General features: G+C 37.6%; 2 protein-coding genes across 2 annotated transcripts in view; one reads left to right on the top strand and one right to left on the bottom strand.

Annotated features, from left to right (window-relative positions):
- The first annotated feature begins 1,116 nt into the window (after positions 1 to 1,116).
- On the top strand, positions 1,117 to 19,203 carry LOC125240879 (gustatory receptor 5a for trehalose-like). Its single transcript, XM_048149028.1, has 11 exons — positions 1,117 to 1,201; positions 1,292 to 1,460; positions 1,849 to 1,970; positions 2,205 to 2,384; positions 3,080 to 3,228; positions 11,668 to 11,790; positions 11,877 to 12,031; positions 13,976 to 14,026; positions 14,108 to 14,270; positions 18,870 to 18,959; positions 19,075 to 19,203. The coding sequence occupies exons 1-11, from the start codon at positions 1,117 to 1,119 to the stop codon at positions 19,195 to 19,197; spliced, it is 1,410 nt and encodes a 469-aa protein (XP_048004985.1). The 3' UTR covers positions 19,198 to 19,203.
- Positions 19,204 to 19,211: 8 nt separating this feature from the next.
- Positions 19,212 to 20,716, bottom strand: part of LOC125241889 (gustatory receptor for sugar taste 64a-like) — a 52,934-nt gene continuing 51,429 nt past the window's right edge. Inside the window, exon 10 of the mRNA XM_048150580.1 lies at positions 19,212 to 19,265. Within this exon, the coding sequence (XP_048006537.1) occupies positions 19,212 to 19,265 (54 nt within the window). The remainder of the gene's footprint in view (positions 19,266 to 20,716) is intronic.

The following is a 20,716-nucleotide window of genomic DNA, read 5'->3' as shown; positions in this document are numbered from 1 at the left end:
AGAAATGAATCATTGCTTGATTTGCTCGCACTACTGCGTTAAAAAAAAGCAGCATCTGTACTGAAAAAAACTATCATTGCGCAACAGAAATTCTATTAATATCACAGTAAATACTCTATTTCATTTGATACCTACTTTTATTGTGTAAAGCAACACTACACATCATTTTTATCAATAAGAATTAAAAATTATAAATTTAATACATTAAGTAACTACCTATAAAGTGCTTATCTATTTGTATAATCATTCTGCACTTTTCTTAACTTTCCCACATTTCTATAAAATGTCGAAGAGTGCTTAAATGGTCGTTGTTGTTTATTATTATTTAATTCGCTCATATTTAAATGATTCAAAGCAACCAGTCCACAACTTCACAAGACAGTTTGAGAAACCTTCGTATTTCAGATTGTCATTTGCGGTTACAGTGGTTTAGGAGCAGTTCGGTAATCAGACCTACACATGTGTGTACAAATTCTGTCAATGTCACTGTCAGAAACCGTTCAGTGACAATGACAGCTACAAATTCGTCCACTTGTTGTTACCGTTATGTGTGCATACGTCGACTAATAAAGTGTCGTTAAAAATCGTTCTGACAGTGACATTGACAGCCACAGATTCGTACACATTTTGTTACCGTAACAAGTGCACACGACGACTACATTTTGTTATTGTATCAATACGGTCGCATTGTTTGCACGACGTTACCACGCGTTATGTCACATTTGACAGTTAGTTAATGATTTGAAGATTTTGCGACCGAAATGGTTGTATGGGTACGCAACCCTACACTGAGCGTGGCCCGACACGCTCTTGGCCGTTTTTTTTAAAGTATTGATATTAACCAAATCGAGGGGAGTTGTAGGTGTGAAGAGAGCCAGCTGTGACAACAAAATAACACGTTTTGTTGTAAAGAAGATCGATCGCGCTTGTTATGTTACAAGGTTTCAAATGAATACATGATTGCAGAGTAACATTGTCGCTTTAACGCAAGGGAGCTGTTTGCGCTAGTGCAGTAATCAAAAATGTTCCTTGATTATTGCTTTATTACCATTTTAATTTATACACAACATGTAAACTGTTGCTTTCATATAAACTGACGTTTGTATGTAATTTGAAATGACAAAAACTAACAAATTGACAAAACTGTTTATCGTGTCAGAAACAAAATTAAACAACGACATGGTTGAAGTTTTAAGACATCGCAAGTATCTGAAACATGTTTTAACTATTATGTACACTGCTATTTGATGCCGCAGGTGTCGTATAATACCTACATATTCCTATATTTCAGATAATTTGAAGTTGCAACCTGAAATATTCATGACCCCATTGCTAACGTCAGATTACAATGGCTTTCAGGCTACATTCCAGGAAGCCATGAAAGTCACTATCATCATAGGACAATTTTTTGGATTAAACCCAGTGATTGGTGTCTCAGAAATCAACACCACTAAATTAAAGTAAGTAAGCTTTTATTTCAAGCTTGTATATGTTAATTAAATGTTCCTTGTTTTAACTGGCCTTGTCATGTCTAGAAAAAAATTGATCATATCCTCAGGGCCAAGTACTACTATCCACACTCCGCAATTGTTGAGCCATTTAGGGGTCCAGCTAAATTATTTTTCAATACTTACTTCAGTTTCAGGGAAAATTCATCTCCAATGATCAATTGCATAAAAATGTAGACCTACATCTACATAAAATACGTCACTAATTAATCGATTTGTAGTAATCAAGTTGTAACTTTGTATTCGTCCTAACACTTTTCTAAGTTTTGTACAAGATCCGAAATTTAAAGTCAGTGTCGTTAATGATGCATTCTTGGCTAATAACTGATTATTGTTGCAGATTTCAAATAAAATCTTGCAGATTTATTTACAGCCTTTTATCAATAATCGGGCAATGTACTGTTGTGTCTTTCTCTTTCTTGAAGCTATTTACAGATTCAAATCCAAATCTTTCAGCCAATTGTAAGTTAATTTCTCGTTATATATGTATCATAAAATACTTATAGTAATATAGTAATTAAAATCGAACTACTAACTAACCCCCTTATTCATAAACGTACTCTAAAGTTATCAAGCCGATAAAGTTCGTTTGTCCCTTTCCGACGTATTAGGGTGATAGAAAAGGACAAACGAACATTATCGGGTTGATAACTTAAGAGTACGTTTATGAATAAGGGGGTAAGTATTTATTCACAGCTGCCTTAGTATTCTCCCTCACGAACTGCATAACCACAATTTTATTTCTACGTGTGGCAACTAGATGGCCAAGGCTCTGCCAATTAATATCAAAAACCGAGGTGGCAGACCCAAGCATTGACCGGAAACTTATAAAAAAATGTAGGGTGTCATGTTTCCTGGTTTTAACTATGGCTTTGCGTGAGTATTATTGTGTTTTCTCTAATATTTAGCCAAAATATTCATGAATACGGGCACGCATCCATTGCAAACTTAACTATTCCCACAATTACGAGTAAAATACCGTGTGTGGTTTCAAATAGAAGGGCTTTGATTTAAGCACTTCTTAAATAGGTAATTTGTTACTGAAACATTTTTTAGTAATCTTTGATGGTATGAAAAATATGAATAAATAAATGAATAAAGGCAAATTCTTACCGCCGACTTCAAGACGTCAAAGTGAAGCTAAATTGCTAAATATACTAATATCTGAGAAGACTTGTGCGACATTCGAATAAATTCTAGAAAACAGAAAATTCCGATCAACGGACGTTTTTACGTTCGTTCGGACGTACAGAAAAATATCTATCTATTATAAAAATGTACTTAGGTATGTACCTATTGTTTATTGCAAGAAAATTAACCTCCCCTGCCCATATATTATATACAGGCAGTTAACTAATTTCGTTATTACCCTCGAGCAGCACACATAATCCCGATCTGTGACTATTAAATTTACGTACAAGTATAACCTTTACTGCACAGGCTGCTGCATTAGGTGCTCGGTTCGTCTGGGAGACATTGTCCTCAAAAGTGTGGCTATAATTTTTGTTTATTTGGTTTTCATTTTTAATTACTTATCCTTGATATTGACCTTCTATTTCATTAATTTGCAGTGGAACACGTGCTGTCTGATTTGTCTTCGATAGCAGGTATTATAGATTGCCAGAAGGGAAGGAATGTGTATGAAGCCTTTGTCATTGGCAGTACCCCTTGGGTCTTTCAATTTACAGGATACAGTCCCTTCATAGCAATGTTTACACAGGTGAAATACTTTATATTACAAATAGTATAATTATAGGTATGTATGTAACTCAATGTTATTTATACCTACTTACGTTTATTTAAATGAGATTAATTACATTTCTTTGCATAATTCTCATTGTATCGCAATGCCGATACTTTGTCCAGCAGGGGCTCATTTCTCAAAACTGAAAGTTACAAGTTACAAGCGGAAGTCTCTTTCCAACTTGTCATATTAGACATTGACAACCACTTGTAAATTGTAACTTGTAGCTTCGAGAAATGGGCCCCAGGTCGCAGGTTCGAACCCTGCCGGAGGTGTGAATTTTTCCTTTAATTCAAAAATATGTAACATCGTTCGCAGACGTTTCTGCATGATAAAAACAAATTCCGATACCTTGTGTTAGAAAATCACCAGATCTCTTGGCCAGACGGGCTCACGTCGCTTCGTTTGATAGCAATAAGAGAAAAAATGCTTGAAAAGTACGAGTACCATGCCCTTATACAGTTTCTTGGATGGTAACGGGAAAAAATCTTTGATCCCGTTTTTAGGGTAAATGTCAAAGTAAAATTTATAGAAAAAAATTTCAAGAAACTGAATATCGTCACTACTTTGAAAAAATCTCGTATTTATCTCACGCAGTTTCTCAAAGTTAAAACGCAGTAAGTCTATATGCATTCCATACATACTTACTACAATTTTCTTTTCATTGACAGACGAAGATACAAGTTTTTTAAAAAGTAGTGACGATATGCCCTTTTTTCGGTACTCGTCAATTACAAGTCATCTTCAAAAAACTAATTTAAACACACTTAAAATAAACTTTAGGTAACTAAATAAATCTAAAATTAAAATTAAACTAAATAAATCTAAAAAAAACTATTCTCAGTGTTCAGAGTTGAGTATTGTTTCATTCCAGATGTTTTAAACAAATAGTATCTACATTACAATACAAGTACGGAAAAGAGGAAATAAGTTTGAAACGAGTGGCGAAAAATTAAAAACTCGACCGAAGGGAGTATTTTAAATCGACACGAGTTACGAATTTTGTTTTTGCTGTACTTCACTTCACTTAAGGCCCTTTAAAATTTCGAGCTGACAAGAAATGTACTACTTTGCGAACTAGTGCAGAAAAAAAACACCATATGTACTGAAATAGCGAGTGTGTTTAGTAAAACGTCCCACTTTTTCGGTTCTAGTTACGGAGCTACGGGCAGTTTAGTGCAATATGGCAATAACCTACCGAAAATCGATTTACAATAAAAACTGTTTATAAAGACTAATAAAGTTATGATGCCAGCGCATAAATGTCCAATTTAAGCAACTTTTTAGGGCCTCAAAGTTTAGCTCCGACCAAGGAATATAATATAATACTCACTAGGAGATGAACGCCAACTTCAAACAAAAAAATGCCCCCTTCCAGTCACACACACACTTACACAACCTTCACACGTTTATGGAACTAAAATTGACAACCGGTTTAGGCCACAGATGTCATATAAACCATAGATCAAGCAAACGTATCTACTTAGCGTGTCAAAAGAACTCAGTGAAATCCACTGAGTTGTCCGTCTTTAATCGCAGCTTGCAGCTTTCGGGCGTCAATTTTTGTAAGTTGAAGTCAACAAAAACATTAAAAATGCCTCGTTACATGATATTTAATTGCAACAACATAAAACTTATCAACACTCAAGGGCCTGAGACATATTTAAAATCACAGGCAAGTAACAACTTCAGTACAAAATCTGACACGCTCGGCCGCCATACAAATAAATGAACTCGTTTCTTCTATCTAAATCTAATTCTGTGGTTTAGGCCATGCGCGTATCATGCCATACAGTTTAGACCACGTGACACGAAGCTGGATCCGCCCCTGGTTTAGCGGTTAGTGGGCCATTTTTTTCAAAGTCGTGTACCCCACTTTTTTGTAACATGGGTATTTTTTACGCGATTATTACTCAGAATCGCGAGCTCTTTCGATCCTAATAGGAGAAAAAAAAGGTCCCAAGATTTCCCATACATTTTTTCGAACCTTCCATTCCGTTACCGCCATACAAAATATATGAAAAAACTAGCTTTTACCCGCGGCTTCGCCCGCGTAATAAAAGTATTCTTATTGAAACGTTTACAAAAAATAAGATTTTCATTTGGATCCGTAGGTTTCTTTGTAGGTACATTTGTCCGCGATTATTTCGATTAAGGTAAAGCGGGGCAATTCTCGACTGGGGGGTCACTGTAACTGATCTATTTGCTTTTCGGTCAGCCAAGAACCTTACACTGCTTTTTGGCTGACTGTACCTTACACATATTACTATTGTTTTAAAAGAAATTCTTGCAATGATTGTAGAATTGTTACACAGCGACCACAGCGTAGGTATAGTAGGTACGAATATGTATGTATTTTACCTATTTATACTGGGGAAACTTCATACAACCCACATAGTCAGTATCTCGGCGCTATGGTCGGTAGGATAAAAAGTACTTCCTTGCATTATCGCTTACAATATCGATTAGTCGGTCGGCAATCGATATCGCCTAGATATCGATTGCCGACCGATTATTCCGACCCCGATCCCTATTCTTATCCCCGTCCCTATCTCTATCCTTGTCCTCGTCCCCGTCCCCGTCCCGTCCCTATCCCCGTCCCTCCCCTATCCCTATCCCCGTCCCCGTTCCCGTCCCCTATTCCTATCCCTATCCCTATCCATATCCCTATCCCTATCCCTATCCATATCCCTATCCCTATCCCTATCCCTATCCCTATCCCTATCCATATCCCTATCCCTATCCATATCCCTATCCCTATCCCTATCCATATCCCTATCCCTATCCCTATCCCTATCCCTATCCCTATCCCTATCCCTATCCCTATCCCTATCCCTATCCCTATCCCTATCCCTATCCATATCCCTATCCCTATCCATATCCCTATCCCTATCCATATCCCTATCCCTATCCCTATCCCTATCCATATCCCTATCCCTATCCATATCCCTATCCCTATCCCTATCCATATCCCTATCCCTATCCCTATCCCTATCCCTATCCCTATCCCTATCCCTATCCCTATCCCTATCCCTATCCCTATCCCTATCCCCCTATCCCTATCCCTATCCCTATCCCTATCCCTATCCCTCTCTCCTATCCCCAGAAAATTTCTTTTCCACCTCATTAGATTTTAAAATCGTTGTATTTATCGTAATCAGCGACCCGATAAACCATAAAAACGATACCCATATTGTGTTTTTGACTTTACCCCCTTTAGGGGTCAAATTTTCAAAAAACATGAAACATGTATTTAGTCATATGTCTTTAGGAATCCTCCTGTGAAGTTTCGTATAAAATAGTCAAACTAATCTTGTTTCCCCATACAAACTTTGAACCCCCATTTGAGTCCCTTAGGAGGCGAATTTTGAAAAATCCTTTCTTAGTGCTTCTCTACACTATATAAGGAACCAACGTGCCAAATTTGATATCTCTAGGACCAGCGGTTTCGGCTGTGCGTTGATATGTCAGTCAGTCAGTCAATATCTTCTTTTATATATATTTTTGATATTTAAACCCCATTGCACCACAACAGGGTAGAAGGTATTTCACTTCCGCCTCGTTAGATTTTAAAAGCGTTGTATTTATCGTGATCAGCGACCCGATAAACCATAAAAACGATACCCATATTGATTTTTTGACTTTATCACCCCCTTTTCACCCTTTTAGGGGTTAAATTTTCAAAAAACCTGAAATACGTATTCAGTCATATGTTTTAAGGAATCTTCCTGTGAAGTTTCGAATAAAATAGTCAAACTAATCTTGTTTCCCCATACAAACTTTGAACCCCCATTTGACCCCCTTAGGAGGTGAATTTTGGAAAATCCTCTCTTAGTGCTCCTCTACACTACATAAGGAACCTACGTGCCAAATTTGAAATCTCTAGGACCAGCGGTTTCGGCTGTGCGTTGATATGTCAGTCAGTCAGTCAGTCAGTCAGTCAGTCAGTCAGTCAGTCAGTCAGTCAGCTTCTTCTTTTATATATTTAGATGGTAACGGAATGGGAGAAAAATCTTGGGACACTTTTTTTCTCCTATTAGAACAGAAAGGCTCGCGATTCTGAGTGGACACCATATAAAAATTTCCAAATCCAAAAAAAAGTGGGGTGGACAACTTTGAAAAAAATGGCCCTTGTGGGTAGTAAGGACTGTTCATTTTACTAAGCGGACATACTGCATTCAGTATTAAACCTTTAAAAAAATTTTTTTTTAACCGGTGGTGGCTGGTTATAAAAACAACATAGACATGTCTGTCAAATGTTGCATTTGTTTTTTTCAATATCTAAATATTTTTCGTGATGGAGCGAATTAGTGTTGAAGATCGCAAATTAATCTTGCAAAAATGGTGTACAGGCCAATTTTCACAGCGAAAAATTGCGAGTGAGTTTAAATGTCAACAGTGTTCCAAATTATCAAAAAGTTTGGAGAGCATCATACCCTCGACTATTTGCTAAAATCGCGCCGGAGAAGTGGCCCGGCCACAGAGAACCTCCTATAGAGTAGCAGTCTTGTATATTTTGTTCGCGATACGAGTCACCAGTGCCAGGGGTGCGAGGAGCGGGCGGGGAATGTGTTAAGCGCGCTGTGATTGGCCGTTTCAAGGACGGCGGGCAGTCGCGCCAGATGAAAGGGACTGTCCCTTTACTGACGCGTAAGTGGCCAATGTAAGTTGACCTATGCCGGCTCTGAATAAATTATAAATATGACTTTTATGTGGAATGTAATGACGTCTGTTTTTAAATTTGAGCTTCTTGTTACCTTTCCACACCATTTCACACTACAGGTGGACATCTTTAAGACATCAAAATACCCTTTTTCAATTTTTTTACTGCGAAAAACACGCGCTGCTTTCGGGTCTGTTACTTGGTCGCTACTGATCGGGCACGGCGAGCGCCCGCGCTTATATCAGTGCAAATACTAGGAAGGCTGGCGACCGCGAGTCGTCTTGTAATGGATGTCTATAGGGGTTGGTCTGTGGGCCCGGCAAACCCAAAAATCGTGGAAAAAGTGGTGCGTCTATTGAAATCTAAAAAATATATGTCCGTTCGTGAAATTGATAAAAAAGCAGGTATTAGCGTAGGCACTGTACAAAATATCAAGAAAAGAAATAACATACGGACATACTCGTATAAAAAGCAAAAAATGCCGAAGAGAAGTGCCGAGCAACAAAAGCGGTCAAAAAAAGGTGCCGCAATTTGTACGATATTTTGCTGCAGAACAAATCTCGTTGCATACTCATGGACGATGAAACGTACGTAAAGTTTGATAGCAATACGTTACCTGGGCCCCAGTATTACAACGCGTTTGTTGGAGAAAATGTGCCTGATTCTGAAAAAGCCATAAAAATTGACAAATTTGGGAAGAAAGTCCTTGTATGGCAGGCAATTTGTTCCTGCGGCCTTAAAAGTACGTCATATTTTACGACCGGGACTATTAGTGGAGAAATTTATAGAAAAGAATGCATCACAAAACGGCTACTTACTATATATAGAAAACACAGCATCCCCCCTTTGTTTTGGCCTGATTTAGCGAGTGCTCACTATGCTGGCGAGACTCTGCTGCTGCTAAATTCAAAAAACATCGATTTTGTTAAAAAAGATGACAATCCACCTAACTGTCCGCAGCTTCGCCCCATCGAGCGATATTGGGCAATTGTTAAGAGATACTTGAGGAAGGATGGCCGAGAAGCTAGAACATTGGAAGAATTTAAACCCATGTGGACTGCTGCCTGTAGAAAAGTGTCAAAAAGCTGTGTGCAAACACTCATGAGACGAATCCGGGATGAGACGAATCCGGACGAAATTTTTACCGTTGCAATTAAAATAAATACTATTTCTGTTATACGTAACTTTATTTTATTATCCCTTTTCTATATCTACCATAATAAAGCCACTTTTTAATATAAAATGTATAAATTAATCTATTTTTGTATGTCCGCTTAGTAAAATGAACAGTCCTTAATTCTATCGATAAACATAATTTGTGGGTTACTTTAATTATTTATTACACCGAAGATATACACATTGAGATATACACCGAAGCACCGAACGTTATAATCTGCCACTTTATCTGACAGATGAACAGGAATGTTATGTTGGAATATCGTATTTAGCTGTTTTTGGATTTCTTAGAAAAGTCATGAAATGAACTTTGACCACGATTAGGTTTAAAGGTCTGGTGATGAAGCCGGAAAATAGGCACTGACATTCCATGACGGCATATCGTATCATAGTCGTGTTTGCGCTTGTGAGAAAGGCCCCTTAATGAATTTTGAACACGATCAGGTTTCAACGTTATAAAAAACCTATTATATATTGACGTTAATATTGAGTGTAAATAGTGTAAGTATTGACATAGGTGTCTCTAAAAAATATAAGTATAGACCTGTACATGGAGAGTGTAAAAATAATTATATTAATATATAACTATATACGATGTATATTGACGTGTAAATAGGGTAGTAGGTTATTAAAGATCTCACAGATCCCAAAGGTGAGAAACGTGCCGAGGGCTGAATGGCATAAGGGTGGTTAATAATATCATGTCGCTAGCGTTACCTCAGGGAACCGGGCGAAACCCTGTTGTAAATAGCCTTGTCCCTCTACACGGACCTCTGAGGGGATCGGCCGTTTCATTGTCCACTACTCGTGGGAATAATATGTCATAAACTACAAAGAAAGAAACAGCAACACAAAAAACGGAGACTACAAAAAAACGGAAAAGCGCGAACAAAAAACTTTAAAACATTAATAACGAAAAACCTTAACACCAATCAAAAACGTATAATTATAAAACAATATAGAGCTAGAGACGCACCAGAGCAACTAAGAAAACATTTATGAAGTTTAAGACACTACGAATCTCAATTACGCGCATCTCAATCACAAGAAGAGCGAGAGGCCCGTCTTCAGCACTTGCGTGAATATGACTCAAAAAAAGAGCTTCGCAGTCAGAAAAAAAACGGGCTGAGTGAGACTTCAATATTAGCAAGAACTTATCACTCAATCAAGAGATTTGGAAATGGACGAAGAGCGTAGTATTACGATTGCAGCACTTACGTGAGAATAATGCTACTATCAAAGCTGCATATAGAGCTAGTACTTTTGAAAATAATTCTCCTCAGTGATATGAATAAAACGGGTCTACCGAGTAAATTAAGAATGTTCAAAGGGGCCAAAATCATACTGCGATCCAATATAAACGTGGAGAAGGGGCTAGTGAATGGGAGTACCGGATTCATCTCGGACATCGTCTGGCCGCACTTTAGAAGCGACCAAATATATGAAACCGACAAGCGATATACCGTCCATTTAAGTTAATTTCGGAAACGACGGTGAGTTGAGAACCAAATTCAGCCTATAGGCATCCGTTCCCAGTGATTTTCTGGTTAAAGACATTTATTAACTAAAAAAAATAATTACATTTCACTTAATGAGTAATAGTACATTACATCAGAGGCCGGGAAAATGAGGATTTCCGGCCCAAGTGGTGTATATACGGCCGAGCGAGCGTGCGAGCGAGCGGAGTAGGGATACGAGGCCGGGAATCCGTTTTCACGCCGAGGCATGTATAGTGCTTTTCTCAAACATACAATGAAATAAAAAAAATGCTCTAAAGGACAATATTTTATAAAAAAAAAAAAAATGTTACTTTGCAGGCCTAGGCCTAAAAAATAATATGAAATCCCTTTACAGTCCTCTCGAGTTGTTGCGCCCAAAAAGCGATACTTCCCAGCCCATTTTAAGGAACGTAAAGACAATATTTCATTGCATGTTTGAGAAAAGGTATTTTACAAATCTAGTGAGCGCGTACATGCATAGGTACATATGTTTAAATAAATAATTAAGCTGGGCATCTGCCGTGCACAAGATGTAAGGCCGGTAGACAACGCAGTGGAGTACTTAGGGTCCCGTACTTTTGTGGCTTCAACTCACGATAAAAGAGCTGGATTAATTGTTCTAAGCTGACAGGTAAAACACCATGCAATACAGACGCACCGGCGGAGATGAAGAGAATGCGGGCTCATTCGCCTACTTGCAATAAATGTAAAAAGTATAAAATAAATGAATGTAAAAAAAAATTAGAAAAACTCATTTTTATAAATGCATGTCAAAACCAAAAATAAATTATGGATCGTTCAAGGTGTCTCTATTTCTAGGCTGAAGTGTAAACTATGTGCTTTTCATTATATTTGATTGTAAAAGCGTGGGGCGCTGGAACAAGAAAGACTTTGTATAGCTTGGCGAGAAATCAAGTTATGGGATGTTAATATTATGTGGGAAGCATATGACTTTTTGTCTGGTAAAGGGTAAAGGACACCGCGCGCCGTTAAACATTCGTTACTTATACTTACCAATCAAGTTTATAGGTAACATTACAACTTGAAGCATAATTACACAATATACCTACTTTTCAGATAATCAGCATCCAATTCACGTTCAATTGGAACTTTTCAGACTTATTTGTGATTTGCATTAGTTTTTATCTAACGTCACGACTCGAACAAGTGAACCGTCGAATTGAATCTGTTTTTGGAAAGGTAACTGTAATTTTATTCATCAACACTATATCAATTTTACCACGTAATTAGGTTAAGTTCATAAACTGAGCGTTAATTTTTTGCAGCATGTTCCTTCCTCGTTTTGGCGCACTCTGCGCGAGGATTATAGCCGTATTACAGGATTGGTGCGACGGGTCGATGATGTCATAGGAAGCATCATTTTCATATCGTTCGCAAACAATCTTTTCTTCATCTGCGTTCAGCTTCTTCACACACTTGCGTAAGGAGGGTCTCGATAATAATCGTAATTTTTATGCATTTGAAATAACTAACACATTCATTGCTGCTTAAGATGGATCTGACCTTAAAATGTTTGATGAATTTCGACGTTAGCTAATTGCCATAGCGAAGGTGTTTAGTACTAATATTATAATGGCTTTTTACTAGCTTTCTGCTCTTAATTATTTTATCAAGTTTGAATTGCATTAAAATATCTACCTAAAATCGGTATCGAAATCACATCTACAAATCCTCTAATCTAATACTGTGGTCTAATCTAATCACTGGATACAAGATGCATAATAATAAGCCCCCTGGGAAGCTTGTGGTGAGCTGAATGGGAAGTGGCGTCCCTTGAGTCCCATGCCCCCGAGAGTTGGTCAGGCCGCTCGGTCGGTCTTGCCTTCACTGGCCCGCTGGAGTGAGCACTGAGCAGAGGCCGCAGGACTCTCACCTCTGGCTTGCCTTAACCGGCTGTCCAGAGTGGGGTGCCAGAGCTATATGCTTGCAGGGCGGAAGTGAAATATGCATAAGACGCTAGTTGGCACTTAGCACAGTGGCTGTTTCGTACAGACTGGGTAGAAAGCGGCGCACATATCTCGGTACCCTGAGCCGCTCACGCCATGTTGTCCCCTTGTCGCTCCGTGCGAGCGCCCGTTTTCGGGGACTCGGGGGGGATATAGTGAGTTGGGAAGTCACCAACTGCCTATTTTTTCATGTTTTTAACATATGAGAAAGGCAGGTGTCCTAGTTTTTTCTTTCCATTACAGGTTACCAATCCACCAGCAACTCAACCTAATAGCCCGGTTTATTTTTGTACTTTTTCTTACAATGGCTTTACACTAACCGGGGCTTGTCCTTGGGTGCACTATCATAGTGCGGACAGGGATACTCGCCGGTTGGTGTCACATTACTTTTTCGATTAAATTGTCTTAAAGGGCCTCTGCGTTGTTGGCTTTGGCCCCACGCACGCCTCCCAAAAGTCCGGGACCCCATGGTCCCGAGAATCGGAAAGGACCTACAAATAATAAAAACGGGCGGTTCTACAAGGCCCTCACAGGACCCGATGTAGACCTGCTCGAATCGGTGAACTGGTTACGATTCGGGGACCTCTTCGGAGAAAGCGAGAGTTTTGCCTGTGCAATTGCGGACGAAGTTATGATGACGAACAACTAACGGAAATATATCCTGAAGGACGGTACGGTCGACATTTGCCGGTCCTGGAGAGTCACTCAAGCGTATCATCTCCGGTTGTTCTCATCTTGCTAACGGCGAGTAGTTGCACAAATGCACAGACATAATCTCGTAGCCAGGATTATTTACCAGCAACGCAACTTGCTCTTCAATACGGCCTTGTGGACCGCGAAGTACTTACCTGCGCCAGTTCTCAAAAATGGTCGTACCACGCTCTATTGGGGTCGCTCTATCATCACTGACAGGAGTGACAGGACTATTGTAGTCAATAAGCCTGACATTGTTATAATAGATAAATCGCAAAGCCGGGCCTTGCTCGTTGACATTACCATTCCCCATGATGAGAATCTCGTCAAAGCCGAGGACAAGTCCAGTAAGTAGGTACCTAGACTTGGCTCACGAGATAACCGCCATGTGGGATGTTGATTCATCGATCATTGTCCCGATAGTTGTTTCCGCGAACGATCTCATAGCGAAGAGTCTCGACCAACATCTTGAGAGACTCTCGCTAGGTGGTTGGATCAAGGGTCAGATGCAGAAGACGGTGATCTGACACAGCGCGGATAGTCCGGCAGTTCCTCTCCCTGCAGCCGCTGCCTCGGTGCTAACGGCACCCTAGGTTAGGATTTTTATGTCTTTATGTTGCTTTGTAAGTCGTTTTACATTTTACTTTTATATTCATATTATTAAAATAACCTAATCTAAGAATAAAATGAATAAAAACAAATAATAATACAATTTATGTGCACAGGGAGGGAATAAGAAGAAATCCTTCATGTCGGCTAGAGGAACCGGATGAAAGGTAAATTACGTCAACATCAAAAAAAATAGGTATACTGCTGAAAAACAATTTTATTTCATTGAATATTTGTATACTTGACAGGCCATTCCACGGCTATGAGCAAACGGTGTACTTTGTGTACTCATTCGGGTTCCTAATCACGCGCTCGCTGGCAGTCTCGCTTATCGCTTCGGGCGTGCACACCGCCAGTCGGGAGCCCGCGCACACGCTCTACTTTGTGCCATCTACAGCCTATTCTGTTGAGGTATTGTATTTCAACATGTATTATAATAATAATTTTATTATTTATTATAAATGGGCTCATAGCCCTACTATGCCGAGGCGCAGACGTGGCCTATGATGGAGTGAGTTCGCCCAGAAAGGGGATGTTGAACCTTCGATTTGATAGAATTTTAACGAAACATTTACTGACCGAAATATCAAAGTTGAACGGCAGCCGATCTGGCACTGACGCGGGATAGATGGACAAAATCATCACAAATTGGGCATTTCTCATAATTCGGGGGCAGAAAATGGTAATAAAACTTGTTTTTATTACTCTACCCTTTTTACACCGACTTTGCTTGATAATGGATGGATACTGATATAACAAACTTGGTCGAGTTAACAAAAATGGCACCAGCGGTTGAAGATGCGTACATCGAGAGCTTATTGTAATGCGACAGTACATTAATGTACTTATTTTTCGGAATCTCAGATGGAATAGTAATCGTGAATAACAATCGTGATATAATAGGGAGCTTTTCAGTCGAGTACCATGGCCACAAAACTGGCTTGGTACGAGAGTGAAAAACTTGATAATATCACTACTGGGGACGCTATTGCTATGTCTTGTATGGGAACCCTGCATTTTATGATTAAGCACTGAGACTTGGCACAGTTGTTCATTGGGTGGCCCTGAGTAGATAAAGATCGGAAGGCATCGAGAGCCCCCTTAATTTAGGAGGGAGGAGGGGGGGAAGGCTGGCGCCTCCGCGCTTCCTTTGAAACTATATTTCTCTAAAACTATACAAAATAGGGCATGCAATATATCATTTTCGGATAAATGAAGGACGAGGAATTTATTTTTGGAACAAAAAAAATGTATTTTAGAACAAAAATACAAAATAAAATGGGAAAATCTGAAAACGAGATTTTTTTTTATACATATTATTGCACATTTTATGAAAACTGTAATGGTTTTTTCTAAATAAAAAATATTATTTAATAGCTACATTTATCTAGTTTTAGAAAATGTATAATTTGTTATAGAAATATATTATAGGATGAGTGATAAAAAATAATTTACATCGCCCGATAGGGTGATTTGAATGCTCATTTCAATAAGTTTTGTCAATGATTTCAGGTATAATCACTATTTTTAACACACGAAAGCCGTAATCATTGTAGTTTATGGCTATTTTAGTGATTAATGTACTTAAAATAAAAAAAAATACAAAAATTTTAAAAAATATTAAAAATGTGATAATTTTTTTTAACATTATCCTATTTTGTTCTTTCTACACAACATATATCTAAAAGCAATAAATATCAATAAAAAGCCACATTTATACAGTTTATAAAAATATATATTTTGTTATATAAATATATTACGAAACGCGAGATAAAAAATAATGAAAGTGACGTGGCAGGGCGATCTTGATGTACGGTACGGGTCAGCTTGTATGATTCGATGAGGTGAGGTAAAGGTACTCAAAGCTCTCAAAAAGTGTAGTTATTTAGAGTACTTCAAATTAAACAACATACTCCTATATAGTCTGAATTTAACTATTTATATTACATGAAATGATCGATTGATATGATAGGTCAGATATATACATCTGATCCTAATACATACATCTTGTGAAATAGTAGTTATCTATATGATTTGCATAATTTATGGATAATTCTTACTTGACATATTTATTATTCCAGATCTGCGTCCTGTACTTTGGTTAACGAGTGCCGAAAATAGTTATTAACCAAAAAAGACCGCCAAATTAACAGCATTTCACCGACAAAAGCTGCCTTGCACCATTTTTGTAAGGGTTATAGGTATATCAAGGTGTCCATGTATGGGGTCAACTAATCCCAATTCAAAATTTGCCATTATTTTCTACTTGTGGCTGGACGAAAGTCTGTAACAATTGGGATTTGGGAGCCTACTTGCCCGCAACGTTGCCTGTTGCTGCAGAAACATGCCTCGAAATTGTCGGATGCAGGTGTAATAAAAAACAGTGCCGCGTAAGGTGCAACCGTAAAAAAATACTTTTTAAATTAAATGTTCGGAGCTGATGTGCTTATGCAGTGGATGTTGTGATATATACATAATTAAATTCAGACTATTCATGTTGTTTTATTTGAATAACTCAAAATAGCTACACTTTTTGAGAGCCTTGAGTACTAGCCCCGATACACATGTTTTCGTCTAGTCAGACCATTTTTTGAGGTTCTCCTTTGTACAAAAGCAATGTCTTAGTTCAAAAATCATTAATGTTTAATGCTAATACGAATCTAGTTTATTTTTTATGGCACTATTGCGCAATAACTAACTATCATTGATACTGAAAGGAAGAATATGACGATTTTTATTTTATCTTTTATGGATTGGTAAAACCGATTTAAGGGGGCCCAAAGGAAGTAACTAAATTCTGCTAGTAAACTAAAAAATCTTCAAGTCTATGCATGCAGAACTGCTTTAGGAGAGGAGAACGTGATTAAGACATTTTTTTGCAATATAAGTCACATGCAATTTTATTTTACAATCAAAATAAACTATATTATAGGACTTTTACAATTTTCTGTACTGGGTCGTGATATACCTACATGTGTAAACGTTATTAGAATAAGTATATTTCTGTATTACTAGACGAACTCCACTGCATAGCGGGTAGTACCTTTACCTCACCTCATCGAATAATGCAACGTAAGATGTACATTAAAATTTTCATTTTCATTATTTTTTATCTCGCGTTTCGTAATATATTTATATAACAAACTATATATTTTTATAAACTGTATAAATGTGGCTTTTTATTGATATTTATTGCTTTTAGATATATATTGTGTAGAAAGAACAAAATAGGATAATGTTAAAAAAAAATATCACATTTTTAATATTTTTTAAAAATTTTGTATTTTTTTTTATTTTAAGTACATTAATCACTAAAATAGCCATAAACTACAATGATTACGGCTTTCGTGTGTTAAAAATAGTGATTATACCTGAAATCATTGACAAAACTTATTGAAATGAGCATTCAAATCACCCTATCGGGCGATGTAAATTATTTTTTATCACTCGTCCTATAATATATTTCTATAACAAATTATACATTTTCTAAAACTAGATAAATGTAGCTATTAAATAATATTTTTTATTTAGAAAAAACCATTACAGTTTTCATAAAATGTGCAATAATATGTATAAAAAAAATCTCGTTTTCAGATTTTCCCATTTTATTTTGTATTTTTGTTATAAAATACATTTTTTTTGTTCCAAAAATGAATTCCTCGTCCTTCATTTATCCGAAAATGATATATCGCATGCCCTATTTTGTATAGTTTTAGAGAAATATGGTTTCAAAGGAAGCGCGGCGGCGCCAGCCTTCCCCCCCTCTTCCCTCCTAAATTAAGGGGGGCTCTCAATGCCTCCCGATCTTTATCTACTCAGGGCCACCTAAGGAACAACCTGTGCCAAGTCTCAGTGCTTAATCATAAAATGCAGGGTGTTGTGCAATAGCGTCCCCAGTACATGCCTACAATGTATATATTTTTAAATAAAGTACCAAAATTATAAACTGGACTTTTTATTTATTTTTCCTAGATCCTACATCTAAATAACTAAACAAAAACATTATTTTCAACCAAAAAAAAAACATTCATTTAAGAATTAAAATAAAATGGTGGAAATGAGGCTCCAGCACGTAGCTGAGACTGTCCACTTGTCACGAATACCTAGATTGTAAGTTAAATTTTCTTGTATTGTATAGGTTACATATAATTTTAAGATATATCATAAGGTATAGATTGTAACGACCATGTTGTGACAATAAATCATTTATCTATCTATCTATCTAAATGTGTGAAAAAACTGGATAATGGCGATTTTAGTAAGTATAATAATATAGGCAGATTTTTTCAAAGTTAGTAATTATTTTGTGTTGAAAGTTTTTATCAAAGGGGTTTCACAAATTTAAATATTATTTTTTAATGTTTTTCCTATAGTCTCGTCAAAATTCGCGTTAAAAGAAAAAAACATGTATTTAAGGGTAGAAGCATGTACCTACATTGTACACGTGTGGTAAACTAATCAGGGTGCGTAGCCGAATGGCACAAACGCTCACGAAACGAAACGCTAGTAGATCTCTATCGATCTTGCGTATTAGCGCGACAGACCCAGACTACCATTCGCGGCGTTTTGTTTTCGTTTCGCGTCGGAGAAACGCCATTCGGCTGCGGGGCCAGAAATGAAAAAGTTGTCAAATGTTTTTCATGTTTAGTTTTTATTAAAAGTTTCGCAATTAATACCTACACATGAAATATTTTACTGTTCTTTGTGCTCAAAAAAATAATAATATGAGACATGATTCATCTGAAGAATCCGATGTAGGTAGCTGATGATACACTACAGATCGCAACGCCGCGCCGCCGTTGCAGTTTTTGCCTTGTATTTTTTTCCTCGGTGTTTCCCTCTCAAATGCGATGAAACATATTGTGTGAAGCTCAGGAGGTAAGAATATTGCAAACTCGAGTCTTTAATTCCCTCTATTGCAATATTCCCCTTACCTCCCATGTTCATGACAGTAAGTGAAAATTGTGTATCTAAAGAATATAAATATATCAATTTTTTGGTGTTTTACAGGTACAAAGATTCTTGGATCAGATACACGGTGATACGATTGCTTTGAGTGGTCTAAATTTTTTTAACGTAAAACGTGGATTAGTTTTAACGGTAAGTACCTATGTGATCATATGATCGAATAAAAAAAAACTTATTTTATATAATACTTTGTCGAATTTCACATAGTGACATATTTCTAAATGCATAATAGTTTGTCGAATTTCAGATAGCCGGAACCATTGTGACTTATGAACTGGTACTGATGCAATTCACTGGAGTATCACCAACGTCGTCGCCTTCTACCATTACGATACCGATATTTATTAATTCTTCTTATAGTAAAGTTTAATGCCAATCACGTGACTAGTTATCAAACTCAATTAATATTAATTCGTATGTAAGAATAGCTGCTGCCACCTGAAAGTATCGTTAGTTATCGTCCAAGGTGCTGTAATAATTGGTATGAGTAATTGGAATAAGCTTTATTTACACCCATGTAAATAAGCTGCATACTACTGTGTGCGTAGCCCACAGAGAGCCGAATCCTTTTTTTTTATCGTGGTTTTGGGAGTTTAGAGGAAACCCTACCATATCCGCAACATTTACTTGACGCCGGGATGTCCCGGGGGCATAAAGCCCCGGGGGAATAAACCTCCCGGGGGAATAAACCGTAGCTGAATGCACAAACGCTTCTCGAATCGTGAAGCGTTTGGGCATTCGGCTAGACACACTGGTGCATAAGTTCTCTAAAATATGCTTAGAAGTAACGCCGTGGCTTGCGTGGGCGGCGGTCGGCGGCGGGCGATGCGACGAATACGAAATCAAACCTTATCGATATGGAAGTAGAGGATGCGATGAGACGCGACGGCGACGATGGTCGCGCGACCGTCGCCCACGCAAGACACGGCGTAAGAAGGAAATGGTTTATAAATATTGAATGATGACGGAATTCACCAACCAGTCATTTGTTTCGTTTCAAATATAGAATGTTTTAAAACTTAACTGATAGTCAATCATTAGTTGATATTGCCTCTTAATAGGTACCAGGGTGGCTAGCCGAATGGCACAATCGCTCACGAAACGCTCACGAAACGAAGCGCTAGTAGATATCTATCTCTATCGCGCTTGCGTATTGGCGCGACAGAGCCAGCGGCGTATCGCTTTCGTTTGGCGTCGGAGAAATGCCATTCGGCTACGGGGCCTGAGTTTAGACTATTATACATAGTGTAGAAAACTTATTAATATGGATGTAGATAAAGATATATGTATGGAACTGTACATAATTAGGCATTTAAACACTGTGTTATCTTATTATGAACTTACCGCTCGTTTCATAAAACAACACTCGATTTTTAATGTCTCTCATTATGCACCAGTCACATATTTAACTATTGTTGAATATAAAGTGTTAACAAATTATTCACGGATATTTTTACGGCTGATAGTAAGTACTCTGTTCCTGGAGTATATTTATGTATGAAACATCATAGGTTATGTTATATTTTTTGGAGAAAACTATAGACCGTCAACCAAATCTTGTCACTAGAAAAAGGCGGCAAATTTGAAAAATCGCGGGCTAGCAACACTATAGTTTTGAAAATCGGTGGAAATTCGCGTGTCATTTGTATCTTATCTGTGGAAATCTCCACCCTACCAAAAAGAGAAATAACTAGCACATATCCGTCCCTTTTTAATACATTATCTAATTCGTAAGGAAGGAGCGAGCCCCTTGAAAAAAAAATATCTGTGGCTGTTCGACGTACATTGCTGGTTTTTGTTCGTTTCATAGGGATACCATACTTTAGTTTGATATACATTGCTGCTGCCAAAATTTGGTTGACAGGCTATAGAAAACAAATTTGCTAGAT

Source organism: Leguminivora glycinivorella, chromosome Z (genome assembly GCF_023078275.1).
Source record: "Leguminivora glycinivorella isolate SPB_JAAS2020 chromosome Z, LegGlyc_1.1, whole genome shotgun sequence".
Taxonomy (NCBI): Eukaryota; Metazoa; Arthropoda; class Insecta; order Lepidoptera; family Tortricidae; genus Leguminivora; species Leguminivora glycinivorella.
This window is presented reverse-complemented; position numbering and strand designations above follow the sequence as displayed.

Bases quoted from the DNA above. Each gene is read 5' to 3' on its own strand.
- LOC125240879 (XM_048149028.1), top strand. From the start codon at position 1,117: ATGACAAAAACTAACAAATTGACAAAACTGTTTATCGTGTCAGAAACA. The intron at 11,791-11,876 runs GTAACTGTAATT...AATTTTTTGCAG, and splicing joins TTGAATCTGTTTTTGGAAAG to CATGTTCCTTCCTCGTTTTG. The intron at 14,271-18,869 runs GTATTGTATTTC...GGTGTTTTACAG, and splicing joins CTACAGCCTATTCTGTTGAG to GTACAAAGATTCTTGGATCA.